The sequence below is a fragment of the Bombina bombina genome, chromosome 1 (assembly GCF_027579735.1).
Source record: "Bombina bombina isolate aBomBom1 chromosome 1, aBomBom1.pri, whole genome shotgun sequence".
Taxonomy (NCBI): domain Eukaryota; kingdom Metazoa; phylum Chordata; class Amphibia; order Anura; family Bombinatoridae; genus Bombina; species Bombina bombina.
Window position 1 is genome coordinate 476072210 of NC_069499.1, and position 27188 is coordinate 476099397.

Below are 27188 nucleotides of genomic sequence, written 5' to 3' on the forward strand. Positions count from 1 at the left end.
CGTTCATTTCATAATAATGTGCGCTTTAGATTTATAAGAATTATTGGCAATGTACATTAGAAATCGCTGAATTTTGTCTGGCTAATATATGTACAATATGTATACTCAATATAATGAATAAACTGAACTCTTATGAGCACATATTATCAGATTACAAATTGTCCTAAAAAACACACGCACATTACAATATACGTAACTTCCAACATTTCTGGTAAACTTATATAAATGTATTATTAATATTTTGCTATCATATATGTGCCTTAAGGAACCATAATGTTGGTTATTACTAAAAATAAAATGTATGCTTACCTGATAAATTTCTTTCTTTCCGGACATGGAGAGTCCACAACGTCATTCCAATTACTAGTGGGAATATCACTCCTGGCAAGCAGGAGGAGGCAAAGAGACTCACTTCCCTTACACATAACCACCAGTCATTCAGCCGAAAGGAAATGGAAAAAGACAAAAGGTGTAGAGGTGCCTGAGGTTTAGAAAAAATGACTGTCTAAATTACCGGGTGGAGTCGTGGACTCTCCATGTCCGGAAAGAAAGAAATTTATCAGGTAAGCAAACATTTTATTTTCTTTCCTAAGACATGGAGAGTCCACAACATCATTCCAATTACTAGTGGGAACCAATACCCAAGCTAAAGGACACGGAATGAATAGGGAGGGAGAACAAGACAGGCAGACCTAAACAGAAGGTACCACCGCTTGAAGAAGCTTTCTCCCAAAAGCCTCAGCCGAGGCAAAAGTATCAAATTTGAAAAAGTATCAAATTTGAAAAAGTATCAAATTTGAAAAAGTATGCAGAGAGGACCAATTTGCAGCCTTGCAAATCTGTTCCACTGAAGCTTTATTTTTGAAAGCCCATGAAGATGAGACAGCCCTAGTGGAATGAGCTGTAATTCTCTCAGGAGGCTGCTGTCCAGCAGTCTCATAAACAAAAGGAATCATACTTCTCAACCAGAGGGAAAAGAGAAGTAGCAGTAGCCTTCTGACCCTTACGCTTTCCAGCAAAACAAAGGAACAGGGAAGAGCACTGGTGAAAATCCTTAGTAGCCTGTAGATACATTTTTAGAGCATGCACCACATCCAAGTTGTGCAACAGACGTTCCTTATGAGAAGAAAGATTAGGACAGAGAGAAGGAACAACAATTTCCTGATTAATATTTCTATCCGAAAATCACTTTAGGGAGAAACCCCAATTTAGTACGAAGAACTGCCTTATCCGCATGAAAGATAAGGTAAGGCGAATCATACTGCAAAGCCGAGAGTTCAGAAACTCTCCAAGCAGAAGAGATAGCAATAAGAAACAAAACCTTCCAAGATAACAGCTTAATATCTATGGAATGCATTGGCTCAAACGGAGCCTGCTACAAAATTTTAAGAACAAGGTTAAGGCTCCAAGGAGGAGCAACAGGTTTAAACACAGGCCTGATTCTGACCAGGGCCTGACAAAAAAAAATGAACATCTGGCACATCCGCCAGAGGCTTATGTAAAAGAATAGATAGAGCAGAAATCTGAACCTTCAGAGAACTGACTGACAACCCTTTCTCCAGACCTTACTGGAAAAAAGACAAATTCCTGACCCTACTCCAAGAGTAGCCCTTTGAATCACACCAATAAAAGGTATTTACGCCATACCTTATGGTAAATTTTACAAGTAACAGGCTTGGCATTCTGCCAAGATGCCATCAGGTCCAACTCTGGCACCCACCCCACCTCCAGAAGGAGAGCCCACTCCCCGGGATGAAATGTCTGTGTGCTCAGGAAATCTGCCTCACAGTTGTCCACACCTGGAATGTGGATGGCAGAAAACAATTGTGAGCTTCCACACACTGAATAATACGAGCCATCTCCTTCATAGCTAAGGAACTCAGAGTTCCTCCCTGGTGGTTGATGTAAGTCACTGAGGTGATGTTGTCCGATTGGAACCTGATAAACCAGACCAAGGACAATTGAGTCCAAGCTATCAGAGCACTGTAGATCGCTCTCAACTCCAAAGATGTTTATGGGGAGAGCAGACTCCTCCCGAATCCATAGTCCCTGCGCCTTTAACGAGTCCCAGACTGCTCCCCAGCCTAGCAGGCTGGCATCCGTGGTCACGATCACCCAGGAGGGTCTACAGAAGCATGTGCCCCGAGACAGATGATACTGAGAAATCCACCACGAGAGAGTCTCTTGTCAACTGATCCAGATCTATACTCAGAGAGATCTGAATGATCTCCGTTTCATTGTCTGAGCATGCATAACTGCAGAACTCTCAAACGGAATCGAGCAAAAGGAATGATGTCCATGGAAACTACCATCAGACCAATTTCCTCCATACACTGAGTAACTGATGGCCAAACAGTAGAATGTAGAGAGAGGCAAGAGAAGTTTGGATTTTCTGACCTCCGTCAGAAAAATCGGCATAGATAGGAAGGCTATGATTGTCCCTTGCAAACCCTTGTAGCTGGAACAAGGGAACTCTTCTCCAGATTCAGTTTCCAACCGTGGGAACGTAGAAAAGACAAGATATCTGTATGCGAGTTTGCTTGTTGAAAAGATGGCGTCTGAACCAATATATCGTCCAGATAATGCGCCACCGCAATTCCCAGAGACCTGCCAACTGCCAAGAGAGCCCCCAGAACCTTTGAGAAAATTCTGGGAGCTGTGGCAAGGCCAAACAGAAGAGCAACAAACCAAAAGTGCTTGTCTTGAAAAGTGAATCTCAGGAACTGGTGGAACTGGTGATGATCCCAGTGTATGGGAACATGAAGATAGGCATCCTTCAGGTCTATGGTCATCATGAACTGACCCTTCTTGGACCAAGGGAAGAATGGAATGAATAGTTTCCATTTTGAAGGATGGAACCTTGAGAAACTTGCTGAGACACTTAAGGTATAAAATGGGCCGGAAAGTTCCCTCTTTTTTGGGAACCACAAACAGATTTGAATAAAATCTTAGACCCTGTTCTCTTACTGGAACAATAACTCCCAATAAAGAGAGGTCCTGAACGCACTTTAAGAATGTCTCTCTTTTTACTTGATCCGCAGATAACATTGAGAGGAGAAATCTGCCCTTGGGAGGACGAGATTTGAATTCTATTTTGTAACCCTGAGATACTATGTCCACAGCCCAAGGATCTGGGACATCTCAAATCCATGCTTGACAAAACAGGGAAAGTCTGCCCCCCACTTGATCCGATCCTGGACTGGGGGCAGACCCTTCATGATGACTTAGACTCAGCTGAGGGTTCCTTTGATCGTGTCCCCTTGTTCCAAGACTGATTGGGTCCCCAAGACTTGGACTGCTCATGCTTGGAAGAGGGAGAGGAAGACTTTTGAAAGGAACGAAAATTACTCTGACGTCCTTTAGGTCTGTTCTTCTTGTCTTGTGGTAGAAAAGACCCTTTTCCATCTGTAATATCAGAAATTATTTCTCCCAGACCAGGCCCAAACAAAGTCTTACCCTTGTAAGGAAGCACTAGGAGCTTAGACATGGAGGTAACATCAGCTGACCAAGATTTAAGCCACAGGGCCCTACGGGCTAGAATAGTGAAGCCAGACATCTTTGCTCCCAGTCTAATGATTTGCATGTTAGCATCAGAGATAAAAGAATTGACTAATTTGAGAGCCTTAATCCTATCTTGGATCTCCTCCAACAGAGTTTCTTCTCAAATTAATTCAGACAAGGCATCGCACCAATAAGATGCCACACTTGCTACTGTGGCAATACAAACTGCAGGTAGCCATTGAAGACCCTGATGAACATACATCTTCTTCAAATAAGCCTCCAGCTTTTTGTCCATGGGATCCTTAAAAGAACATCTTATCCTCAATAGTGATCGTAGTTCTCTTAGCCAGAGTAGAAATAGCCCCTTCTACTTAAGGCACCGTGCACCATGAATCTTTAATGGAGTAAGCAACAGGAAACATCTTTTTAAAGACGGGAGATGGGGAGAAAGGAATCCCGGACATTTCCCATTCATGTGAAATAATCACGGTCACACGGTCTGGAACAGGAAACACTTCCACAGAGGAAGGAACATCATAGTATTTGTTAAGCTTACTAGATTTCTTAGGGTTGAAGCCAGTGCCTCCTTTAACAGTAAACAAAGGTGTTCAAGCTTAAAACTGAAGTTTACTTCTTCAGCATCAGACAAAGGAATTATACTGTCGGAATTTGAGATTTCACCCTCAGAGGCTACCGAGGTATTCTCCTCATCAGACTTATGAGGAAGGGCAACCTACATAGCAGCAGACAGAACAGACACCTTACACTCTGAAAATCTTTTAGATTTCCTCTTGCTCTTCCCGATCAAGGGAAAAGCAGATAAAGTCGCTGATACCGCAGAGGATATTTGAGCAGCTTAATCTGATGGCAAATTAACTCTGCCAGGAGGCTGAGAGGAACTGCAGGGCACTATAGGTGATGTCATTGAGGCTTGGGATGTTTTGAGGAGAAAACTGTGGCTTTGCCTGAACAGCATCATCCTGAGAGGCATTGGGCTCAGCAAGCAAAATTTAAATTTTTACTCTCTAGCGTTCTAGCTAAACATGTAGTACAAAATTGCATAGGCAAAACAATTTGGGACTCTAGGCATAATAAACATATATCACAGGACACAGACTCTAGATCCATATCCATAATAAGTCAAAAACAAATTCCCCAAAAATAAATGAGACTAAAAATATTTTGAGAAAAGACTACTGTCCCTTTAAAAAAGTCTTTATATTCTCAGAGCGGTACCGCTAAAACAATTTGAATGCCTAAATAAAAATAAACTCAGGACCCCTACACCTCAGACAGACTGAGGTGACCTACCGTAAAAACCTCCAACAATGATGCTGCCAAAACTACTCCTTCAGCTATCAAACTGCAGAGCCGACAACAGAAGCGGCTGAAAAGAAATGACGACGCTCCACTCCGATATCTAAATGGATGACAGAGAAATCACATGATCAGAAAGGAAACTGCGTAGCAACTAAAAGTTTCCCACTGCCTAAAAATACCGGAGGTAAAATATCACAGACGTTTTCTGCAACAGCCCGTTTTAAACTGACTAATAAAATAAAAATAGCACAGTGAAAAATTATAAGACCATCATACAACTAAGCCTAAATAAAAAAGACACAGATCCTTTCTCATGCTGACTTAGTCCCACAAAGGAAAAACCTTAAATATACAAAGGGAAGATTAATCCCTATTCTCCACATTCACTATGTGCCTGCCCCCTGCCAAATTAAATCCTGAATAAAGGATTAATTATGTCCCAATATACTGCAACTGTAATAATCTCCTGAAGTGCAAGTCTCCAGTACCTAGAAGACCTGCAGTCTAGCTGTCCAGCAGGAAGACAGCTCAAAATGTGTGAAAGGACACATACTCATCACAGAGACCTGTTGAAAAAGAAAGAACAGAGTAACCAACTCTGGCTTTCTATGACTAGGGCAGCAAAATGTTAGGAAACCAAAAAAAGGATCACCTCACCACTTCCTTACTGCTTAAAAGCCACCACTACTCTTACTCAAGAGATTGACGTGGACACAGCTAAACCCAAAACCTTGCTTGCAGGGAAAAGGAAACGGAAAAGGAATCAATATCTTCAGACACCAAACTTCACCTCCTCCATTGACAGAGGCAAAGATGACTGGGTGTTATGGGTAAGGGAAGTGACACTTAACAGCTTTGCTGTGGTGCTCTTTCCCTCCTCCTGCTGGCCAGGAGTGATATTCTCACTGGTAATTGGAATGGAATCTTAGGAAAGAAATCTATAATATGCATTGCATTCTCGAAGTGTGAGCACTTGACTATTGCATTTAGATTACCTTTTTCAATAGTCCATAAGGCTAATGAAGTCTAGCTGAGATGTTATACCTTTGTCTGATTAGTCAAATCCACAAGTCTGTTAAGCACATCTTGACAATCATCTAGACTCCAGCCTGGATTGTTACACCTTTCCACATCAGCACTTATTTTCTGAATCAACAGCATCACCTACAGAAAGAAGGAAAAGAGTGGAAGTTGGTTTAATCGACAAAAAAAAGGATAAAATAATTCAACAGTAATTGGTAGTTTAACACAACCTGCCAGGCAGCACCCTTCCTGGAATAGTACAGAGGTAGCTAAATGTCATGGAAGCCTGTTTAATTTCAAAGTGTCTCACAATTTATTCATAGATATGTAGATACATTGGAAGAACTAGTAAATGAAATGTCAATTTGTTAAAAAAAAACAAAAAAAAACAAGAAATAAATCGATAGGAAATTCAATACGACCCTGAACCCAAATTTGTTCTTTCATGATTCAGATAGAGCATGACATTTTAAGCAACTTTCTAATTTACTCCTATTATCAATTTTTCTTTGTTCTCTTGCTTTCTTTATTTTAAAGGGACAATCTACACCAGAATTTTTATTGTTTTAAAAGATAGATAATCCCTTTATTACCCATTCCCCAGTTTTGCATAACCAACACAGTTATAATAATATACTTTTAACCTCTGTGATTATCTTGTATCTAAGCCTCTGCAAACTGCCCCTTTATTTCAGATCTTTTGACAGACTTGCAGTCTAGTCAATCAGTGCCTGCTCCCAGATAACTTCACGTGCACGAGCACAGTGTTATCTATATGAAATACCTGAACTAACACCCTCTAGTGGTGAAAAACTGTTAAAATGCATTCTGAAAAGAGGTGGCCTTCAAGGTCTAAGAAATTAGCATATGAACCTCCTAGGTGAAGCTTTCAACTAAGAATACCAAGAGAACAAAGCAAAATTGGTGATAAAAGTAAAAAAGAAAACAGAATTTATGTTTACCTGATAAATTTCTTTCTCCTAAGGTGTGTCCGGTCCACGGCTTCATCCTTACTTGTGGGAATATTCTCTTCCCTAACAGGAAATGGCAAAGAGAGCACAGCAAAAGCTGCCCATATAGCTCCCCCTCTGGCTCCGCCCCCCAGTCATTCGACCGACGGTTAGGAGAAAAAGGAGAAACTATAGGGTGCCGTGGTGACTGTAGTGTAGTGTATGGAATAAAAAAATTTCAAACCTGACTAAAAGCCAGGGCGGGCCGTGGACCGGACACACCGTAGGAGAAAGAAATTTATCAGGTAAACATAAATTCTGTTTTCTCCTACATTGGTGTGTCCGGTCCACGGCTTCATCCTTACTTGTGGGAACCAATACCAAAGCTTTAGGACACGGATGAAGGGAGGGAGCAAGTCAGGTTACCTAAACGGAAGGCACCACGGCTTGCAAAACCTTTCTCCCAAAAACAGCCTCCGAAGAAGCATAAGTATCGAATTTGTAAAATTTTGCAAAAGTATGTAAGTAAGAAGACCAAGTCGCTGCCTTACAGATCTGATCAACAGAAGCCTCGTTCTTGAAGGCCCATGTGGAAGCCAGAGCTCTAGTAGAGTGAGCTGTAATTCGTTCAGGAGGCTGCCGTCCGGCAGTCTCATAAGCCAATCGGATGATGCTTTTCAGCCAAAAAGACAGAGAGGTAGCAGTAGCTTTCTGCCCTCTCCTCTTACCAGAATAAACGACAAACAAAGATGATGTTTGTCTGAAATCCTTTGTTGCTTCTAAATAGAATTTTAAAGCACGGACCACATCTAGGTTGTGTAACAAACGTTCCTTCTTTGAAACTGTATTCGGACATAGGGAAGGAACAACTATTTCCTGGTTAATATTCCTGTTGGAAACTACTTTTGGAAGAAAACAAGGTTTGGTACGTAAAACTACCTTATCTGCATGAAATACCAGATAGGGAGAAGTACACTGCAAAGCAGATCATTCAGAAACTCTTCTGGCAGAAGAAATAGCAACTAGAAACAGAACTTTCCAAGATAGTAACTTGATATCTATGGAATGCAAAGGTTCAAACGGAACCCCCTTGAAGAACTGAAAGAACTAAGTTTAGACTCCATGGAGGAGTCATAGGTCTGTAAACAGGCTTGATTCTGACTAACGCCTGTACAAATGCTTGTACATCTGGCACGGCTGCCAGACGTTTGTGCAACAAGACAGACAGAGCAGATATCTGTCCCTTTAGAGAACTAGCTGAAAGACCTTTCTCCAAACCCTCTTGGAGAAAGGAAAGAATCCTAGGAATTTTGATTGTACTCCAAGAAAAACCCTTGGAATCGCAGCAACGGATATATTTGTGCCATATCTTATGGTAAATCTTCCTAGTCACAGGCTTTCTGGCTTGAACCAGAGTATCTATAACTGAATCTGAAAACCCACGCTTAGATAGAATCAAGCGTTCAATTTCCAAGCAGTCAGTTGCAGAGAGACTAGATTTGGATGTTCGAATGGACCTTGTACTAGAAGATCCTGTCTCAAAGGTAGCTTCCATGGTGGAGCCGGTGACATATTCACCAGGTCTGCATACCAAGTCCTGCGTGGCCATGCAGGAGCTATTAGGATCACCGAGGCCTTCTCCTGTTTGATCCTGGCTACCAGCCTGGGAAGGAGAGGGAACGGTGGAAACACATAAGCTAGATTGAACGACCAAGGCGCCACCAATGCATCCACTAGTGTCGCCCTGGGGTCCCTGGATCTGGACCCGTATCGAGGAACTTTGAAGTTCTGACGAGACGCCATCAGATCCATATCCGGAATGCCCCATAGTTGGGTTAACTGGGCAAAGACCTCCGGGTGGAGTTCCCACTCCCCCGGATGGAAAGTCTGACGACTCAAATAATCCGCCTCCCAGTTGTCTACTCCTGGGATGTGGATTGCAGATAGGTGGCAGGAGTGATCCTCCGCCCATTTGATGATCTTGGATACCTCTTTCATCGCCAAGGAACTCCATGTTCCCCCCTGATCATTGATATACGCTACAGTCGTCATGTTGTCCGACTGAAATCTTATGAATCTGGCATTCGCTAGGTGAGGCCAGGCCAGGAGAGCATTGAATATCGCTCTCAGTTCCAAAATGTTTATCGGGAGAAGGGACTCTTCCCGAGACCATAGACCCTGAGCTTTCAGGGAGTCCCAGACCGCACCCCAGCCTAAGAGACTGGCGTCGGTCGTGACGATGACCCACTCTGGTCTGTGTAAACTCATTCCCTGAGACAGGTGATCCTGAATCAACCACCAGCGGAGCGAGTCTCTGGTTACCTTGTCTACTTGAATCTGGGGAGACAAGTCTGCATAATCCCCATTCCACTGTCTGAGCATGCTCAGTTGCAATGGTCTTAGATGAATTAGAGCAAAAGGAACCACGTCCATTGCTGCAACCATTAGCCCTATTACTTCCATGCACTGAGCTATGGAAGGCTGAGGGATAGATTTAAGAACTTGACAAGCGTTTAGAAGCTTTAATTTTCTGACCTCTGTCAGAAAGATGTTCATCTCTACAGAATCTATTATTGTTCCCAGAAAGGGAACCCTTGTAGACTGGGACAAGGAACTCTTTTCTACGTTCACCTTCCACCCGTGAGACCTGAGAAAGGCTAATACAATGTCTGTATGAGCCCTTGATCTGGAAAGGGACGACGCTTGAATTAGGATGTCGTCTAAGTAAGGTGCCACCGCAATGCCCCTCGGTCTTAGAACCGCTAGCAGGGATCCTAGCACCTTTGTGAAAATTCTGGGAGCAGTGGCTAAACCGAACGGAAGAGCCACGAACTGGTAATGTTTGTCCAGAAAGGCGAACCTTAGGAACTGATGATGATCTTTGTGGATAGGAATATGTAGGTACGCATCCTTTAAGTCCACGGTAGTCATGTATTGACCCTCCTGGATTGTTGGTAAAATCGTTCGAATAGTTTCTATTTTGAATGATGGAACTCTGAGGAATTTGTTTAGAATTTTTAAATCCAGAATAGGCCTGAAAGTTCCCTCTTTTTTGGGAACTACAAACAGGTTTGAGTAAAACCCCAGACCTTGTTCCGCTGACGGAACTGGGTGTATCACTCCCATCTCTAATAGGTCTCTTACGCAATGTAAGAATGCCTGTCTCTTTATCTGGTCTGAAGATAAGCGAGACATGTGGAACCTTCCCCTTGGAGGAAGTTCCTTGAACTCTAGAAGATACCCCTGAGAGACTATTTCTAGTGCCCAGGGATCCGGAACATCTCTTGCCCAAGCCTGAGCAAAGAGAGAAAGTCTGCCCCCTACTAGATCCGGTCCCGGATCGGGGGCTACCCCTTCATGCTGTCTTGGTAGCAGCAGCAGGCTTCTTGCCTGTTTACCCTTGTTCCAGCCCTGCATTGGTTTCCATGCTGGTTTAGGCTGGGAAGTGTTACCCTCTTGTCTAGAGGCTGCAGAGCTAGGAGACGGTCCGTTCCTGAAATTGCGAAAGGAACGAAAATTAGATTTGTTCTTAGCCTTGAAAGGCCTATCCTGTGGGAAGGCATGGCCCTTCCCCCCAGTGATGTCTGAAATAATCTCCTTCAATCCTGGCCCAAAAAGGGTCTTACCTTTGAAAGGAATATTAAGCAGTTTTGTCTTGGATGACACATCCGCCGACCAAGATTTTAGCCAAAGCGTTCTGCGCGCCACAATTGCAAAACCTGAATTTTTCGCCGCTAATTTTGCCAATTGCAAAGCGGCATCTAAAATAAAGGAATTAGCCAACTTTAGTGCGTGAATTCTGTCCATGACTTCCTCATATGGAGTCTCCTTATTGAGCGAATTTTCTAGTTCCTCGAACCAAAAAGACGCCGCCGTTGTGACAGGAATAATGCACGAAATTGGCTGGAGAAGGAAACCTTGCTGAACAAATATCTTTTTAAGCAATCCTTCCAATTTCTTATCCATAGGATCTTTGAAAACACAACTGTCCTCAATGGGAATAGTCGTGCGCTTGGCCAACGTAGAAACTGCCCCCTCAACCTTAGGGACTGTTTGCCATGCGTCCCTTCTGGGGTCGACAATGGGGAACATTTTCTTAAATATAGGAGGTGGGACAAAAGGTATACCTGGCTTCTCCCACTCTTTGTTCACTATGTCCGCCACCCTCTTGGGTATCGGAAAGGCATCAGCGTGCACAGGGACCTCAAGGAATTTGTCCATTTTGCACAATTTCTCTGGAATCACCAAAGAGTCGCAATCGTCAAGAGTAGTTAGCACCTCCTTAAGCAGGGCGCGGAGATGTTCTAACTTAAATTTAAACGTCGCGATATCAGGTTCTGCCTGCTGAGAAACTTTTCCTGAATCAGAAATTTCCCCCTCAGACAGACCCTCCCTCACTCCCAATTCAGACTGGTGTGAGGGTATAACAGATAAATTATCGTCAGCGCCCACTTGCTCATCCTCTGGGGAATGCTGGCAGTTTGGATAAGAGATTTGCTATAGAATTATCCATTACTGCAGTTAATTGCTGCATAGTAACAAGCATTGGCGCGCTAGATGTACTAGGTGTCGCCTGCGCGGGCATAACTGGTGTTGACACAGAAGGAGAGGATGATGAACTATCCCCACTACCTTCATTTGAAGAATCATCTTGGGCAACCTTATTAAATGTGACAGTACTGTCCTTACTTTGTTTGGACGCCATGGCACAATTTTCACATACATTTAAAGGGGGAACCACCTTGGCCTCCATACACACAGAACATATTCTATCTGAAGGTACAGACATGTTAGACAGACTTAGGCAGGCTATTAATGCAATAAAAAACGTTTTTAAACAAAACCGTTACTGTCTCTTTAAATAATAAAAAGAGTACACTTTATTTCTGAATGTTTGAAAAACTATGAAGGAATTATCCGATCTTTACAAACTTTGCACCCTAGTGTCTTAATGCTTTGAAAGTATTGCACACCAAATTTCAAGTCTTTAACCCCTTAAATGAGCAAACCGGAGCTAATTGTTCAATTTACCAGTTTTAACCCACTACAGTCCCTGCCACAGCCTTTGCTGCGGCTTTACCTTCCTTGGGGGTTATTCACCACAGAAATAAGCCTTCTAGAAATCGTTTTATGGCCACAGGACCCTCTCACATGAAGCTGCATGCACTGCTTCCAGAAGTAACTGCGCAACTAAGGCGCAAAAATGAGGCCTCCTCCCTCTGCATACCAGAGTGAAGGGGCCTTCCTGACTAGATTAGGTGTCTAAACAACTGCCAGGCGTAATAAAAAACGTTCCCAAAAGTGTTTCCAAGTCCCAAAACACTCCAAAAGTCATATAAATATTATATAAATCAATCGATTTAGCCCACAATAGTGTCAACTAGTATATAGCCCATTTATAAGGTTTCATTCTGTTACTGAGTCTAAGAAAATGGCTTACCGATCCCATAAGGGAAAAATGACAGTCTTCTAGCATTACTATGTCTTGTTAGAAAAGAGACTAGTCATACCTGGAGCAGAAAAGTCTGCAAACTGTTTCCCCCAACTGAAGTTCTCTGGTTTCAACAGTCCTGCGTGGGAACAGCAATGGATTTTAGTTACTGTTGCTAAAATCATACTCCTCTTTAAACAGAACTCTTCATCACTTTCTGTTGTAGAGTAAATAGTACAAACCGGCACTATTTTAAAATAACAAACTCTTGATAGAAGAAATAAAAAGTACAACTAAACACCACATACTGGAGATGCTACTTGTTCAGAGCGGCAAAGAGAATGACTGGGGTGCGGAGCTATATGGGCAGCTTTTGCTGTACTCTTTGCCATTCCCTGTTAGGGAAGAGAATATTCCCACAAGTAAGGATGAAGCCGTGGACCGGACACACCAATGTAGGAGAAAAATTGCTTAAAATTACATGCTCCTCTATCTGAATCATGAAAGTTTATTTTGGCCTAGTGTGTCCCTTTAAAAGCAGGAATGTAAATCTTAGCAGCCAGCCCATTTTAGGTCCAGCACCATGGATAGCGCCTGCTTATTGGAGGCTGACATTTACCCACCAATAAGCAAGCATAACCCAGGTTCTCAACCGAAAATGGGCCGGCTCCTATGCATCACATTCCTGCTTTTTAAATAAAGATAGCAAGAGAACAAAGACAAATTGATAATATGAGTCAATTAGAAAGTTACATAAAATTGCATGCTCTATCTGAATCATGAAAGAAAAAATGTGGGTTTAGTGTCCCTTTAACTTGCATGATTCAGATAGATCTTTTAATTTTTAGACACTTTTAAATTCACTTCTATTTCCAAATGTGTTTTGTACTCTTGGTATCCCTTGCTTAAAAAGAATACACACCTATCCTATACTAGTGGGAGCTAGCTACCGATTGGTGCATGCACACATTTGTCTTTTGTGATTGGCTAGATCTGTTCAGCTAGCTGCCAATGTTTCTTCAACAAAGGATAACAAGAGAATTAAGCAAATTTGATAGAAAATTGGAAAGTTGATTACAATTTTATTTTCTATCTGAATCACAAAAGAAAATGTTGGAGTTTCCTATCCCTTTAAATATTTATTAATTTTTATATCTGATTTCTCTTTTAAGGCACAAAACTATTTGTGCGCTGTCTGGAATGGTTCACCCACATCCAACAGATCTACAAATTTTTTTTAAAGGGACATGAAATCCCAAATTTTTCTTTCATGATTCAGATGGAGCATGTAATTTTCAACAAATTTACTTCTATTATCAATTTTTCTTTGTTGTCTTGGTATCTTTTGTTGAAAAGCAGGGGCGTATGCTTAAGAGCCGGTCTATTTCTGGAGCACTATATGGCAGCGGTTTTGCAAGAATGTTATCCATTTGCAAGAGCACTAGATGGCAGCACTATTCACTGCCAGTGCTCCAGATGCTTACCTAGGTATCTCTTCAACAAAGAATATCATGGGAAAGAAGCAAATTTGATAATTGAAGTAAATTGGAAACTTTAAAAAAAAAAAAAAAAATTATGCTTACCTGATAATTTTCTTTTCTTCAGATGGAAAGAGTCCACAGCTGCATTCATTACTTTTGGGAATTCAGAACCTGGCCACCAGGAGGAGGCAAAGACACCCCAGCCAAAGGCTTAAATACTCCTCCCACTTCCCTCATCCCCCAGTCATTCTGCCGAGGAACAAGGAACAGTAGAAGAAATATCTGGGTGAAAAGGTGCCAGAAGAAAAAAATAAAGACGCCCCACATAAAAAATACGGGCGGGGAACAGTGGACTCTTTCCATCTGAAGAAAAGAAAATTATCAGGTAAGCATAATTTAAGTTTTACTTCATAAATGGAAAGAGTCCACAGCTGCATTCATTACTTTTGGGAAAACAATACCCAAGCTATAGACCACACTGAATGCTAAAATGAGAGGGTACATTAGGCGGCCCATTCTAAAAAGCACCAAGCCTGAAACCACTACCCAACAAACCCCAGCTTCCTCCGAAGCCGAGAAAAAAATAGAAAAAAAGAGAAAGGCCCCAAGAACACTGGCCCGCAGATAGTCCAGAAGCCTAGCTAGAGACCGCAAGTCAGACTCAACTGAGCCAACAAGCCTCCAGGAGACACCATCACCCAGCAGTCGGTCCCCAAACACACATCCCCTACTAAAGAAGGGAACACCAGCCGACACTCCCAACAGGGATAGGGCAAGAAGAACCCAAGGAAACCGAAAAGTTACCACAATTCCATAAGAGGAATAATCCCCCAGATCGAGCCCAGCTCACCAAAACCCAAATGGGTCCTAGGTCCCCACAAACCAGGGGGCAACGCCCAGACCAAACAAAAACCACAAAGTTTAAGACCAGTCCTCGAAAGAGAAAAATCTTCTTGCCACATCGTGCAAATGCACCCAGAAAACAAGTGAAGATCAAGTCCTCAAATTGACAAAACTCCAAATACAGTATTCAGAGACAAAAACGGGTAGCAGACCCTGACGAAGCACTCCTTGGTCAAAAACACCCAGCCTTTCTTAGGATGACACAGAAGAAAATACTTGCTGAGAAGTAAAAAGCGGCCAAACAAAGTAACAGATTGTAAAATCTCCAAGACAGAGGGTCCACTCTAGTCAACCCAGCCACCAGACCTACACATAGGTCTCGAAAAAAGGGAGAAGCACAGAACCTCAACGTGACCACTGTACCCCAACTCTAAGATGGCCAATAGGTCCCAAACCCCACCCCCAGCTGGGCCAGCCCAAGCGTTGGCAGGTCTGAAAACAGGGGAAAAACCCCAACACCAGCTCAAACTGGCGGAAGTATGGCCTCGGCCATCCCAACAGAGTTCGGATGCCAACCCCAAAACTCTTCCCTGGAGACAGTCAACAAGGCCGTAGATCCAGAGAAACCAGCAACAGGCCCAACATAGGCTCGACCCAGAGCCAGAAATCTCCAGGTGGAACAGAACAACCCATAGAGCATATCTCTCTCCGAAACCATCTCAATCTCTGTTCCGACCTCCTGAACCCAGGAAGAGTCCCCAGACAGGGACCACACCCTCAAAAAGGAGATAAATCCCCCCAAGAAAGGGGGCAGAAGATAGGTAAGGCACAAAGCCACGGGCCGAACCCAGAGACCACGTCTCCAATAAAGATGAGCTTCAAGGGACCCTTGGAAAAAATAGCCTGCCATGCTGAAGTGGATACCCCGCAACCCTTCACTTGACATCAAGCTGACCAAGGAAAACCGTACCTTAGAACGTAAGGCAAGCCTTGGCTTTCAGAAAACCTGGCCAATTGACCACATTAACTAGCCAGACCATTGGTCATAATCCAAGTTCCCAGGAACTGGAGGACCCCAATCAGACCTGGGTCATAAATGGCAGGCAACAATCCCCAACGTAGTCCACAAGGACATAGCGGAAGCCTCCGCAACTGGAAACAACCAGGGCGATGATAGATCCAAGCCCCCAATTTGTTTAAAACAAACAAAGTCCCGGAACTCAACACCCCGTCTGATATAAAAAACAGACCCACCTGGAAATATTACTAAAAAACTAGATGCCTGAGCCAGGAGCAACCGGCCCATCCCGAGAACGTGAACAAGACTCACTCATAATCTCAACCCAAGGGAAGAGAAGAGTCTGCAAGAATCCCACACTCCCAAGAGAGCTAAAGCAGGACAGAGTCACACAAGACCCCAGAGCCCCAAAAGGACATACCAAACACCCCAGACAAACCGAGTACAAAGCCCCGAAGAGAGAGAACAAAGCTAGTCTCCATAATCTCCTCCAGAACCCTGAGAGAGCACATCCAAGGCACATGATGCAGGGCATCCCTTTGTAGAAAACCCCTAACCAAAGCTTGGAAAAGGAGACAACACAGCCCATCGACCCAGGACAAGCCGGAGAAAAATGGACAAAGTCCTAAAGTCTCAACTCAAAGGAAGAGAGCAACAGGAACAGTCCAAGAAAGGACACCCAGTAACCCCAAGGGCAAACTGCAAGGAAAATGGCGGAAAAAGGAACCAAGTCCTACATCCTCTACCCCACACAGGAGAGAAACACTCCATTCCCGACAGGATGTTGATTACAACCAAGAGAGTTTCAGCAGAACCTTAAAATATGAGTTTACCAGTAAAGCGTTGCAAAGCCCCTTTAAGGGACTCAAGGCGCTGCTCATTTTATCAACACTAAAAGGAGGAAAGCCGAGTAGACCTTGCTGGGGATTGAAACTGTGACCCTCAGTTTGCTACAGTACAGAATCACCATGGAGCATTAGAACGCTAAGCTAGCTGTCCCACTAGCCCCAGACACAGAACCTGTAAGCTAACAAGTGAACCATTCAGAGCACTTTGCGCCAAAACCGGACCAACCCAGCCTAACAGGCGCCATGTGACTGAACTAGGCCCCACATAAGAAGTAAACAGAACCCAATCGGGACCAGCCTGAAACCAGGGCCATCACTGCCAAGGCCGCATATAAATCTCCCTGAACGGGGGAGAGCAACAGTCAAAATAGGACTAACCCGTCCTAGACCAAATTCCTTAGAAGTAACATAGCGATCAAAATATCGTGAGTATTGATTCCAGAAAATAATTTCCAAGGAAAAAATAACTAACATGAGCTTAATGAAATAAAATATCATCCTAACCGGATAAAATAAAAGAAGGCACCCCTTAGGGTATCACCTAAAAAAAACAGCTAGCTCAACAGGGAACCTGTTCTTCCAAGCTTAAAAATTAGACGATACACAACTAACAAGACTATAAGAAGATTATGAGAACTTCAATTGCCGCAGCAATTGCACAGAATGTACGGAAATAGCACTCTACATCACATAGGAAATACCATAGGGGGGTCTATAGGAACTGGGAATTAAAATGTAACTTTTATTAATAGGAATTAAAACCAAGGTGGTGGTAAATTAAAAACACAGACGTGGAGAAGTGAATGACTGGCTTCCCAGGGTGTGATTGTCCACTGGGACAGAAAGAGATTTCCCAAGTGGGAAAATCGCAAACTGGTGTGTTAACTGGAGGTGTAAAAATAACTGCAGGAAAAGAGGGTAAGATACCTGATGTTGGCGTATTCAATACAGATTATTGGTCAGGTCGGAAAATTCCTAAAAATAGAACTTCATTGTTAATGTCAAAAAATGAGGGGCTAGGTTATTCGCCAATATATGTGTGTAACTGTAGTCAATTAACCTGTATGATTGAATGACATAGAAAACACCTCCAGTGAGGAGTGAGCGAATACTAAGACGTCCAATAAAACTGAATAGGATATGAATATTTATTGTCTAGCTGACTAATCTGTCAATCTCTCGGGTTGGACCTTTTATTCCTATGTTCAGATATCATGGAATATGTATAGAACCCACAATGTCACTGAAGAAGTGGGTGTTATTAAATTAAAGTAAAAATATGAGTAATGGTTTATAAATCTCAGATAGGGGGTTGGTAGTGCCTACACTGATATTAAAAAGTTAATAACATACTCATGTAGGATACAATAGAAATCCACTTCGGAGACACTGCTATATGAGATGAAGCAGATAGGAACGCCAACGGTCTCTAGCTGGATTGGGGGAGAGAGAGGAAAGAAACAATGAGCAGAATTCCAAACTGGAATAGGTCCTAGTGGGAGCAACACACTGCGGCTGATAATGCTGTAGTGACAGTAGTAAGTGTAACTACAGTTAATTCTAATCAGGATTGTGTATCGTAGGTAGTCTTGAAGGAGGTTCTGTGAGGGAAACAACTATTGCGGCAAGTGTCTTGGGCTGAAAAGTAACTGGAATACACTAAAGCCACAGTATTGACTAAGTAACCAAGCAACAGATTACTTTAGCTGTACCTACGGGAGCGTATATGTATTGGGTATAGGTTTAGGTTTTAGTATAAAATATCGCCGGACTGGGGTGTACTGCTAGTGATTGGCTAGTGTTGCCGCAGTGTTGATTTGGTAAGTAAGCTTTATCACTTTAGGAGTACCCCAAAAGACAGCTTCAACCCAGTACTATCAACTATCCGTAGCACTTAATGAACTGTATCTATTCCTATAAGTAAGCACAATCACTAGTACTATACCGTAGACCGGAGATATTTTGTTTACCAAAATTTAACATAAAAAATACAAACGCTGTCTTTTGGGGTACTCCCCCAGAGACAGAACTTTCTTTTACTTTCTGCGATGAGATTTTTTTTAGTGAAAATTTTTCTGCAGGTCATTTTTAAATAAAATAAAATTGTAAATTTGTCAGTTACACTAAAGCACCAGATCAATTGCAATGTGTTGGTCAACTGGAGAATAAAGCAATATTAAAAGTTGTATAATCTAGTGCAGTAGTTAAAAATTGCATTGCAAATTAGCTGCAGACAAAAAAAGTAATTGTAAAATGTCTATTGAATTAATTTGTTTCCTTTTCTCTTAGTCTAACATAGAAATGTAGTAATAAAAAAACATAATTTATGTAAGAACTTACCTGATAAATTCATTTCTTTCATATTAGCAAGAGTCCATGAGCTAGTGACGTATGGGGATATACATTCCTACCAGGAGGGGCAAAGTTTCCCAAACCTCAAAATGCCTATAAATACACCCCTCACCACACCCACAAATCAGTTTAACGAATAGCCAAGAAGTGGGGTGATAAGAAAAAAGTGCGAAGCATAAATATAAGGAATTGGAATAATTGTGCTTTATACAAAAAAATCATAACCACAAAAAAAGGGTGGGCCTCATGGACTCTTGTTAATATGAAAGAAATGAATTTATCAGGTAAGTTCTTACATAAATTATGTTTTCTTTCATGTAATTAGCAAGAGTCCATGAGCTAGTGACGTATGGGATAATGACTACCCAAGATGTGGATCTTCCACGCAAGAGTCACTAGAGAGGGAGGGATAAAATAAAGACAGCCAATTCCGCTGAAAAAAATCCACACCCAAAAATAAAGTTTAAATCTTATAAAGAAAAAAACTGAAAATATAAGCAGAAGATTCAAACTGAAACAGCTGCCTGAAGTACTTTTCTACCAAAAACAGCTTCAGAAGAAGAAAACACATCAAAATGGTAGAATTTAGTAAAAGTATGCAAAGAAGACCAAGTTGCTGCTTTGCAAATCTGATCAACCGAAGCTTCATTCCTAAACGCCCAGGAAGTAGAAACTGACCTAGTAGAATGAGCTGTAATCCTTTGAGGCGGAGTTTTACCCGACTCGACATAAGCATGATGAATTAAAGATTTCAACCAAGATGCCAAAGAAATGGCAGAGGCCTTCTGACCTTTCCTAGAACCGGAAAAGATAACAAATAGACTAGAAGTCTTTCTGAAATTCTTAGTAGCTTCAACATAATATTTCAAAGCTCTAACTACATCCAAAGAATGCAATGATTTCTCCTTAGAATTCTTAGGATTAGGACATAAAGAAGGAACCACAATTTATCTACTAATGTTGTTAGAATTCACAACCTTAGGTAAAAATTTAAAAGAAGTTCGCAACACCGCCTTATCCTGGTGAAAAATCAGAAAAGGAGACTCACAAGAAAGAGCAGATAATTCAGAAACTCTTCTGGCAGAAGAGATGGCCAAAAGGAACAAAACTTTCCAAGAAAGTAATTTAATGTCCAATGAATGCATAGGTTCAAACGGAGGAGCTTGAAGAGCCCCCAGAACCAAATTCAAACTCCAAGGAGGAGAAATTGACTTAATGACAGGTTTTATACGAACCAAAGCTTGTACAAAACAATGAATATCAGGAAGATTAGCAATCTTTCTGTGAAAAAGAACAGAAAGAGCAGAGATTTGTCCTTTCAAGGAACTTGCAGACAAACCTTTATCCAAACCATCCTGAAGAAACTGTAAAATTCTCGGAATTCTAAAAGAATACCAGGAAAAATGATGAGAAAGACACCAAGAAATATAAGTCTTCCAGACTCTATAATATATCTCCCTAGATATGGATTTACGAGCCTGTAACATAGTATTAATCACAGAGTCAGAGAAACCTCTTTGACTAAGAATCAAGAGTTCAATCTCCATACCTTTAAATTTAAGGATTTGAGATCCTGATGGAAAAAAGGACCTTGCGACAGAAGGTCTGGTCTTAACGGAAGAGTCCAGGGTTGGCAAGAGGCCATCCGGACAAGATCCGCATACCAAAACCTGTGAGGCCATGCTGGAGCTACCAGCAGAACAAACAAGCATTCCTTCAGAATCTTGGAGATTACTCTTGGAAGAAGAACTAGAGGCGGAAAGATATAGGCAGGATGATACTTCCAAGGAAGTGACAATGCATCCACTGCTTCCGCTTGAGGATCCCTGGATCTGGACAGATACCTGGGAAGTTTCTTGTTTAGATGAGAGGCCATCAGATCTATTTCTGGAAGTCCCCACATTTGAACTATCTGAAGAAATACCTCTGGGTGAAGAGACCATTCGCCCGGATGTAACGTTTGGCGACTGAGATAATCCGCTTCCCAATTGTCTATACCTGGGATATGAACCGCAGAAACTAGACAGGAGCTGGATTCCGCCCATACCAGAATTCGAGATACTTCTTTCATAGCCAGAGGACTGTGAGTCCCTTCTTGATGATTGATGTATGCCACAGTTGTGACATTGTCTGTCTGAAAACAAATGAACGATTCTCTCTTTAGAAGAGGCCATGACTGAAGAGCTCTGAAAATTGCACGGAGTTCCAAAATATTGATCGGTAATCTCACCTCCTGAGATTCCCAAACCCCTTGTGCTGTCAGAGACCCCCACACAGCTCCCCAACCTGTAAGACTTGCATCTGTTGAAATTACAGTCCAGGTCGGAAGAACAAAAGAAGCCCCCTGAACTAAACGATGGTGATCTGTCCACCACGTCAGAGAGTGACGTACAATCGGTTTTAAAGATATTAATTGAGATATCTTTGTGTAATCCCTGCACCACTGGTTCAGCATACAGAGCTGAAGAGGTCGCATGTGAAAACGAGCAAAGGGGATCGCGTCCGATGCAGCAGTCATAAGACCTAGAATTTCCATGCATAAGGCTACCGAAGGGAATGATTGTGACTGTGAATCCAAAGATTGTGAACGGAATTGATCCAAATTTCTTTGAAAAAACGTAATCTGCCCCCTACCAGCTGAGCTGGAATGAGGGCCGCACCTTCATGTGGACTTAGGAGCTGGCTTTGGTTTTCTAAAAGGCTTGGATTTATTCCAGACTGGAGATGGTTTCCAAACTGATACCGCTCCTGAGGATGAAGGATCAGGCTTTTGTTCCTTGTTGTGACGAAAGGAACGAAAACAATTATTAGACCTAAATTTACCTTTAGATTTTTTATCCTGTGGTAAAAAAGTTCCTTTCCCTCCAGTAACAGTTGAGATAATAGAATCCAACTGAGAACCAAATAATTTATTACCCTGGAAAGAAAGGGAAAGCAGAGTAGACTTAGAAGACATATCAGCATTCCAAGTTTTAAGCCATAAAGCTCTTCTAGCTAAAATAGCTAGAGACATATACCTGACATCAACTCTAATGATATCAAAGATGGCATCACAAATAAAATTATTAGCATGTTTAAGAAGATTAATAATGCTATGAGAATTATGATCTGTTACTTGTTGCGCTAAAGCTTCTAACCAAAAAGTTGAAGCTGCAGCAACATCCGCTAAAGATATAGCAGGTCTAAGAAGATTACCTGAACACAAGTAAGCTTTTCTTAGAAAGGATTCAATTTTCCTATCTAAAGGATCCTTAAAGGAAGTACCATCTGCCGTAGGAATAGTAGTACGCTTAGCAAGAGTAGAGACAGCCCCATCAACCTTAGGGATTTTGTCCCAAAACTCTAATCTGTCAGATGGCACATGATATAATTGCTTAAAACGTTTAGAAGGAGTAAATGAATTACCCAAATTTTCAACAACTAGTTAAACTAATTGTAATAGAGGATACAATCCAGTTTAAGAAAAGGAAACCAATACTGCAATAGTATAGTACTAGTTAACTCTGCTGATGCGAAAGTATATTTAAATTAAAATAGTTCCATTACCATTCATACAATTAAACTTTATTAAATCAACAAGGAACTCACACACACTCAAATAACAGAGCTGAAAGAATAAAAGCACTTAAACTCTGTTGATTGCACTATGGCAATAAAGTATAAGAACCAATATTTAAAGTATCACCCAGTCCTCTGTCAAAATTTAAAGTGTTTAAATATAGACTAAGCCCTTACAATCCGAGGGCTAATTATTTGTATCATTACACTATTAAAGAACAGAGGCTGGGAAGGCTATAGTAGGTTCAATAAAGCATATTTTCAACAAGAGTAAGCAAGTTAAAAAACGAACAGGAGAGACTGAGCTACCCCTGTCGGACCCCTGACGCGCGTTTCACAAACGCTTCCTCAGAGGGGGTGTGGGCCGCTGTTGTTTGCCGTGATTTGTACCGTCTTTGGACCCACCTACTAGGTACTATTGGTCTCAGTAGTAGGTGTTGTCCACCTGTGATAGGATGAGTCTAATGTCAATCATTATTGCTGACATTTTCGCCTTGTGAGTATTATTGCGTCTGATTATACTGGATCATCCCTCTGTTTATCATTGGTTTTAGCAGGAGGAAGTGTCAGCCTGTTATTGGTTCAATCGATTGTCAGTAAAAGATTTCCTAGCTGACGTTTCACATTGTGTTCGTCATAGGATGGGTGTATACCTATTGCTGACTCATTATGTTGGTAACCAATCTGTGGTTGTGGGATGGTTCGGGTAAATGGGTGTGTAATATCCTGTATAAGTCATTGGCTGATCATAACAGATGTAAACAGACTTGCGATTACCGTTATCAGTTTTATTTATCTTAGAACGCTGCATATCAATGTTTTGTACAATGTTATTTACATTATATGTACATGCAATAGGTTGCCTTCATTGTTGCAAGAACTAGTATCCACCTATTGTACTATATCATTATTCCGTGTATTAAAAGGGACTTAGTGCCAATACCTATTCTCCCAAATTCATTGATAATGTACAGAGGTGTTGTAAAACTGGAAGATAATACATGCCTACATCTTGTGTGTAGATTTTGATTTTATAATAACTTATATAGAATAAAGAATTAAATTAAAAATATAGATATTTATTATATTTGAAGGGAGTGTGCAATATGAGTAATTTTAATACACACTTTGTGCTTTTCTATGTGGGCTTGTGACTTTTTAAAATACTCTCAAACTCTGAGAAGAAATACTTAACAAAAGACAATCCCAAAGTAGCCACATTGTACTTTCTACCAAAAGTGCATAAAGATCCCACAGTTCCACCAGGCAGACCTATTGTGTCAGGCAATGAAAATCTTACGGAAAGCGCCAGCAAGTTTATAGATCTAAGGCTTAGAGAATATTTAACTACTCTTCCGTCATATGTACGGGATACTATGGAGGTTCTACAGCGGTGATACAAAACATTCAACTAACGGATAATGTGTGGTTAGTTACTGCAGACGTAGAATCCCTATATACAAGTATAAGGCACAATGATGGCATTGAAGCGATCAAATATTACCTAGCCTCTAATAATCTTGACAACACAGCACACAATGATTTCATAATTCGCTTACTCCGTTTTGTCCTGACACACAACTTCTTGTGATGTCCTGTTTTATGCAGGATCTTATGCAGTGTTTTTAAAGTAAGGGTTTGTTGCTCTTTAAATGAATAAAACAGGCAGTATGGTTTGAACTACCTGTTAAATCACTGGTGAGACTTTTACTGAAAGAAAACTTCGTAGATGCCAAGCAGAAGCAAGGAATAAATGAGTAGAAACAATTGTTGCAATATTGGTATGGAACTTAAAGCAAACAGTTCAGAGGTCTGATAGAAAAAATATGTCCTTTGGTATACTTAGTATAACATCAGTAGTTGTATCCTTATTGTAACAATTCTTAGGAACGTCTTCACGCACTCACACATTCATACATAAAATATATACAACACAGACAGACTTTTAGTAATAACCGGTAGAATATTCAGCAGAGCATATTAGCGAGGTAATGCGGATGCTTTCCAGAGAGAGACAAGGTAAGTAATTGATGCTTTTAAAATGGATTAAATATTACCTTAGATTTGAGGAGAACGGATTACCTCTGTGACCGGTATACGGCGTTGGTGTGAGTGCGGCTTCCGGAACGCTGCAAGTAGATCCGGTGGCTCCTTGATCCGGATTGAAGTATAATGGATTCCGGTAGATTTGGAGGATAAATGAAATACTTTTGAAAGTTAAATGATAAGATAAAGATCCTCACTTACAACTGATGTTCTGAGAGAAAGAATAACAATGAAGCGAGTTAGTAATATTCAAGTTTAGAGTCACAACATGAGGAATGCGATCAGAGAAGCTCAAAAGAGAAAACAATTTTCAGACAAGGAATGATTGTTCAGGTGTGCCTGATATAGGGTGGAGGAAGGTAGGCGGGATATACCTTAAAGGTATATCACACACTCCCCCCGCTAAGGGGTCCCCCAAACGACGAGAGGGATGGTTTCAAAGGATACCTGTGATGAAAAGATCTAATCAGACGGGGAGCAGAAATTTCAGTGCTACGATGCCAAGAATTGTCCTCAAGACCAAAACCTTTCCATTTTAGCAAGTACTCTAGGTGACGGTTCTTGATTCTCGAATCCAGAATACGATCCACCTCAAATTCGTCGTGGTCATCTATTTGTAACGTAGATGGAGTCTGAAGGTTGGTTTGTATAGAAGAATTATAAGGTTTTATCAGAGACACATGTATAGTGGGGTGAATCCTATAAGCTGCAGGAAGAGTTAAACATACCGTCATAGGGTTCAGAATTTTATTGATGAGAAAAGGTCCGATGTATTGGTTCGCCAATTTCTTAGAGGGTACATGTAGTTTTAGATTCTTTACAGATAGCAACACTTTGTCACCCACCTTATAGACTGGACTGGGTCTGTGACGTTTATCATAATAAGCTTTCTGATAATTTTTTGCATCAGATAAGTGTTTTTTGACTAGGGCTAGTCTTGCTTCAAGTTGTGAAGAATAGTCTTTAGCAGCTGGTGAGTTTACGTCAGTTTTAGATAATGCCAAAGTAGTCGGATGATAGCCATAGGTTACATAGAACGGTGTCATTTTTGTTGAGGATGACACCGAATTATTGTAAGAGAATTCCGCCATCGATAAATAATCTATCCAATCATCCTGTAGATGGGAGATGTAACAACGAAGATATTGTTCTAATGTTTGGTTTAGTTTCTCAGTCATCCCATTGGTTTGGGGATGAAAGGCTGTTGAATATCTTGGTGTGATTTTTAACAATTTGCATAATGATCTCCAAAATGATGAGGTGAATTGTGTACCTCTATCTGTTATTATGTCAGTGGGTAGTCCGTGGAGTTTCACTATGTGATTAAGGAAAACATTTGCTGTAGTGAATGCGGAGGGTAACCTTTTTAGGGGTATAAAATGTCCCAATTTTGTTAGATGATCAATGACAACTAATATAGTGTTATAGTTTCGTGATTTTGGTAGCTCTACAATAAAGTCCATCGAGATCATGGACCAGGGTTTATCCGGAACTGGCAATGGGGTCAACAATCCGATGGGCCCTTTATGATCTATTTTATTTCTAGCACAAGTGTCACAGGAATTGACATAATCTTGAATGGTTTGATTCATTTGGGGCCACCAATAGTTTCTTCTTGTTTTTTCAATGGTTTTTTGTATTCCGGTATGACCGGATAAAGGTTCATCGTGAGTGTGTTTCAATATTTGTTTTCTTAAGGAACAGGGTATGTATAATTGATCTTTATGGTTTATTAAACCAGTAATTAGGTTTTTATAACAGGATTTTGGTGTATTGGTTTCTTTTTCTTGTGCCCTTTTAATCTCTTCCTCAAAAGGTGTTAGGACTCCAATAAATTTATTGATTGGTACTATTGGAGTCATGGTCTCTTGTGGTGTCATTTCCTGTACTCTGGACAATGCATCAGCCTTGGTATTCAGGCTTCCTGGTCGGTAGGTGATCAAGAAATTGAATCTATCTAAGAATAAAGACCACCTTACTTGTCTGGAAGTTAGAGTTTTGCTTTTCTTCAAATATTCCAGATTCTTATGATCTGTGAAGATTTTAAATGGTTCGTGTGTACCTTCCAGTAAGTGCCTCCATTGTTCAAGGGATACCTTTATAGCAAGGAGTTCTTTATCTCCTATACTATAATTATTTTCTGCAGGTGTGAATCTTCTTGAGTAATAAGCCACAGGAAATAGTTCTGATTTGTTTTCTGTTTGTTGAGATAGAACTGCCCCTATACCTGAACTTGAGGCGTCTACCTCTAACACATATTGTAACTTAGGATCTGGCATATGTAAGATGGGGGCTTTGGAGAATTGCCCCTTTAAGTAGTCAAAGGCTAATTGAGCCTGTTCGGTCCATTTATATCTTTGTTTCTTACTAGTCAACTGAGTTAAGGCCTTTACTATATCAGAAAAGTTTTTGATAAGCTTTCTATAGTAATTGGCAAAGCCAATAAAACGTTGTAGGGCACGAACTGATTTTGGTGTAGGCCATTCTAGTACTGATGAAACTTTATCTGGGTCCATTTGAATCCTGTTAGGAGTTATTATGTATCCAAGGAATTTAATCCTGTTCACATGAAATAAACACTTTTCTTGTTTGGCATATAACTTGTGTTCCTTTAAGCGCATTAAGACCCAACGTACATGTCTTTCGTGTTCTTGTTCTGTCTTGGAATAAATTAGAATATCATCTAGATATACTATAACACAGATATCCATTAGATCTTGGAAGATTTCATTAATAAAGTGCTGGAAAGTAGCTGGGGCATTGCTCAATCCAAAAGGCATGACGTTATATTGATATAACCCATATCGGGTCCGAAAT

General features: G+C 41.2%; 1 protein-coding gene across 2 annotated transcripts in view; it reads right to left on the reverse strand.

Moving 5' to 3' along the window:
* The window catches only part of CCDC141 (coiled-coil domain containing 141), a 796073-nt gene that overhangs the window by 333113 nt on the left and 435772 nt on the right, over positions 1-27188 (reverse strand). For both annotated transcript variants that reach the window (XM_053698512.1, XM_053698511.1), the window contains exon 10: positions 5866-5985. In XM_053698512.1, coding sequence (XP_053554487.1) covers positions 5866-5985 — 120 coding nt within the window. The remainder of the gene's footprint in view (positions 1-5865; positions 5986-27188) is intronic.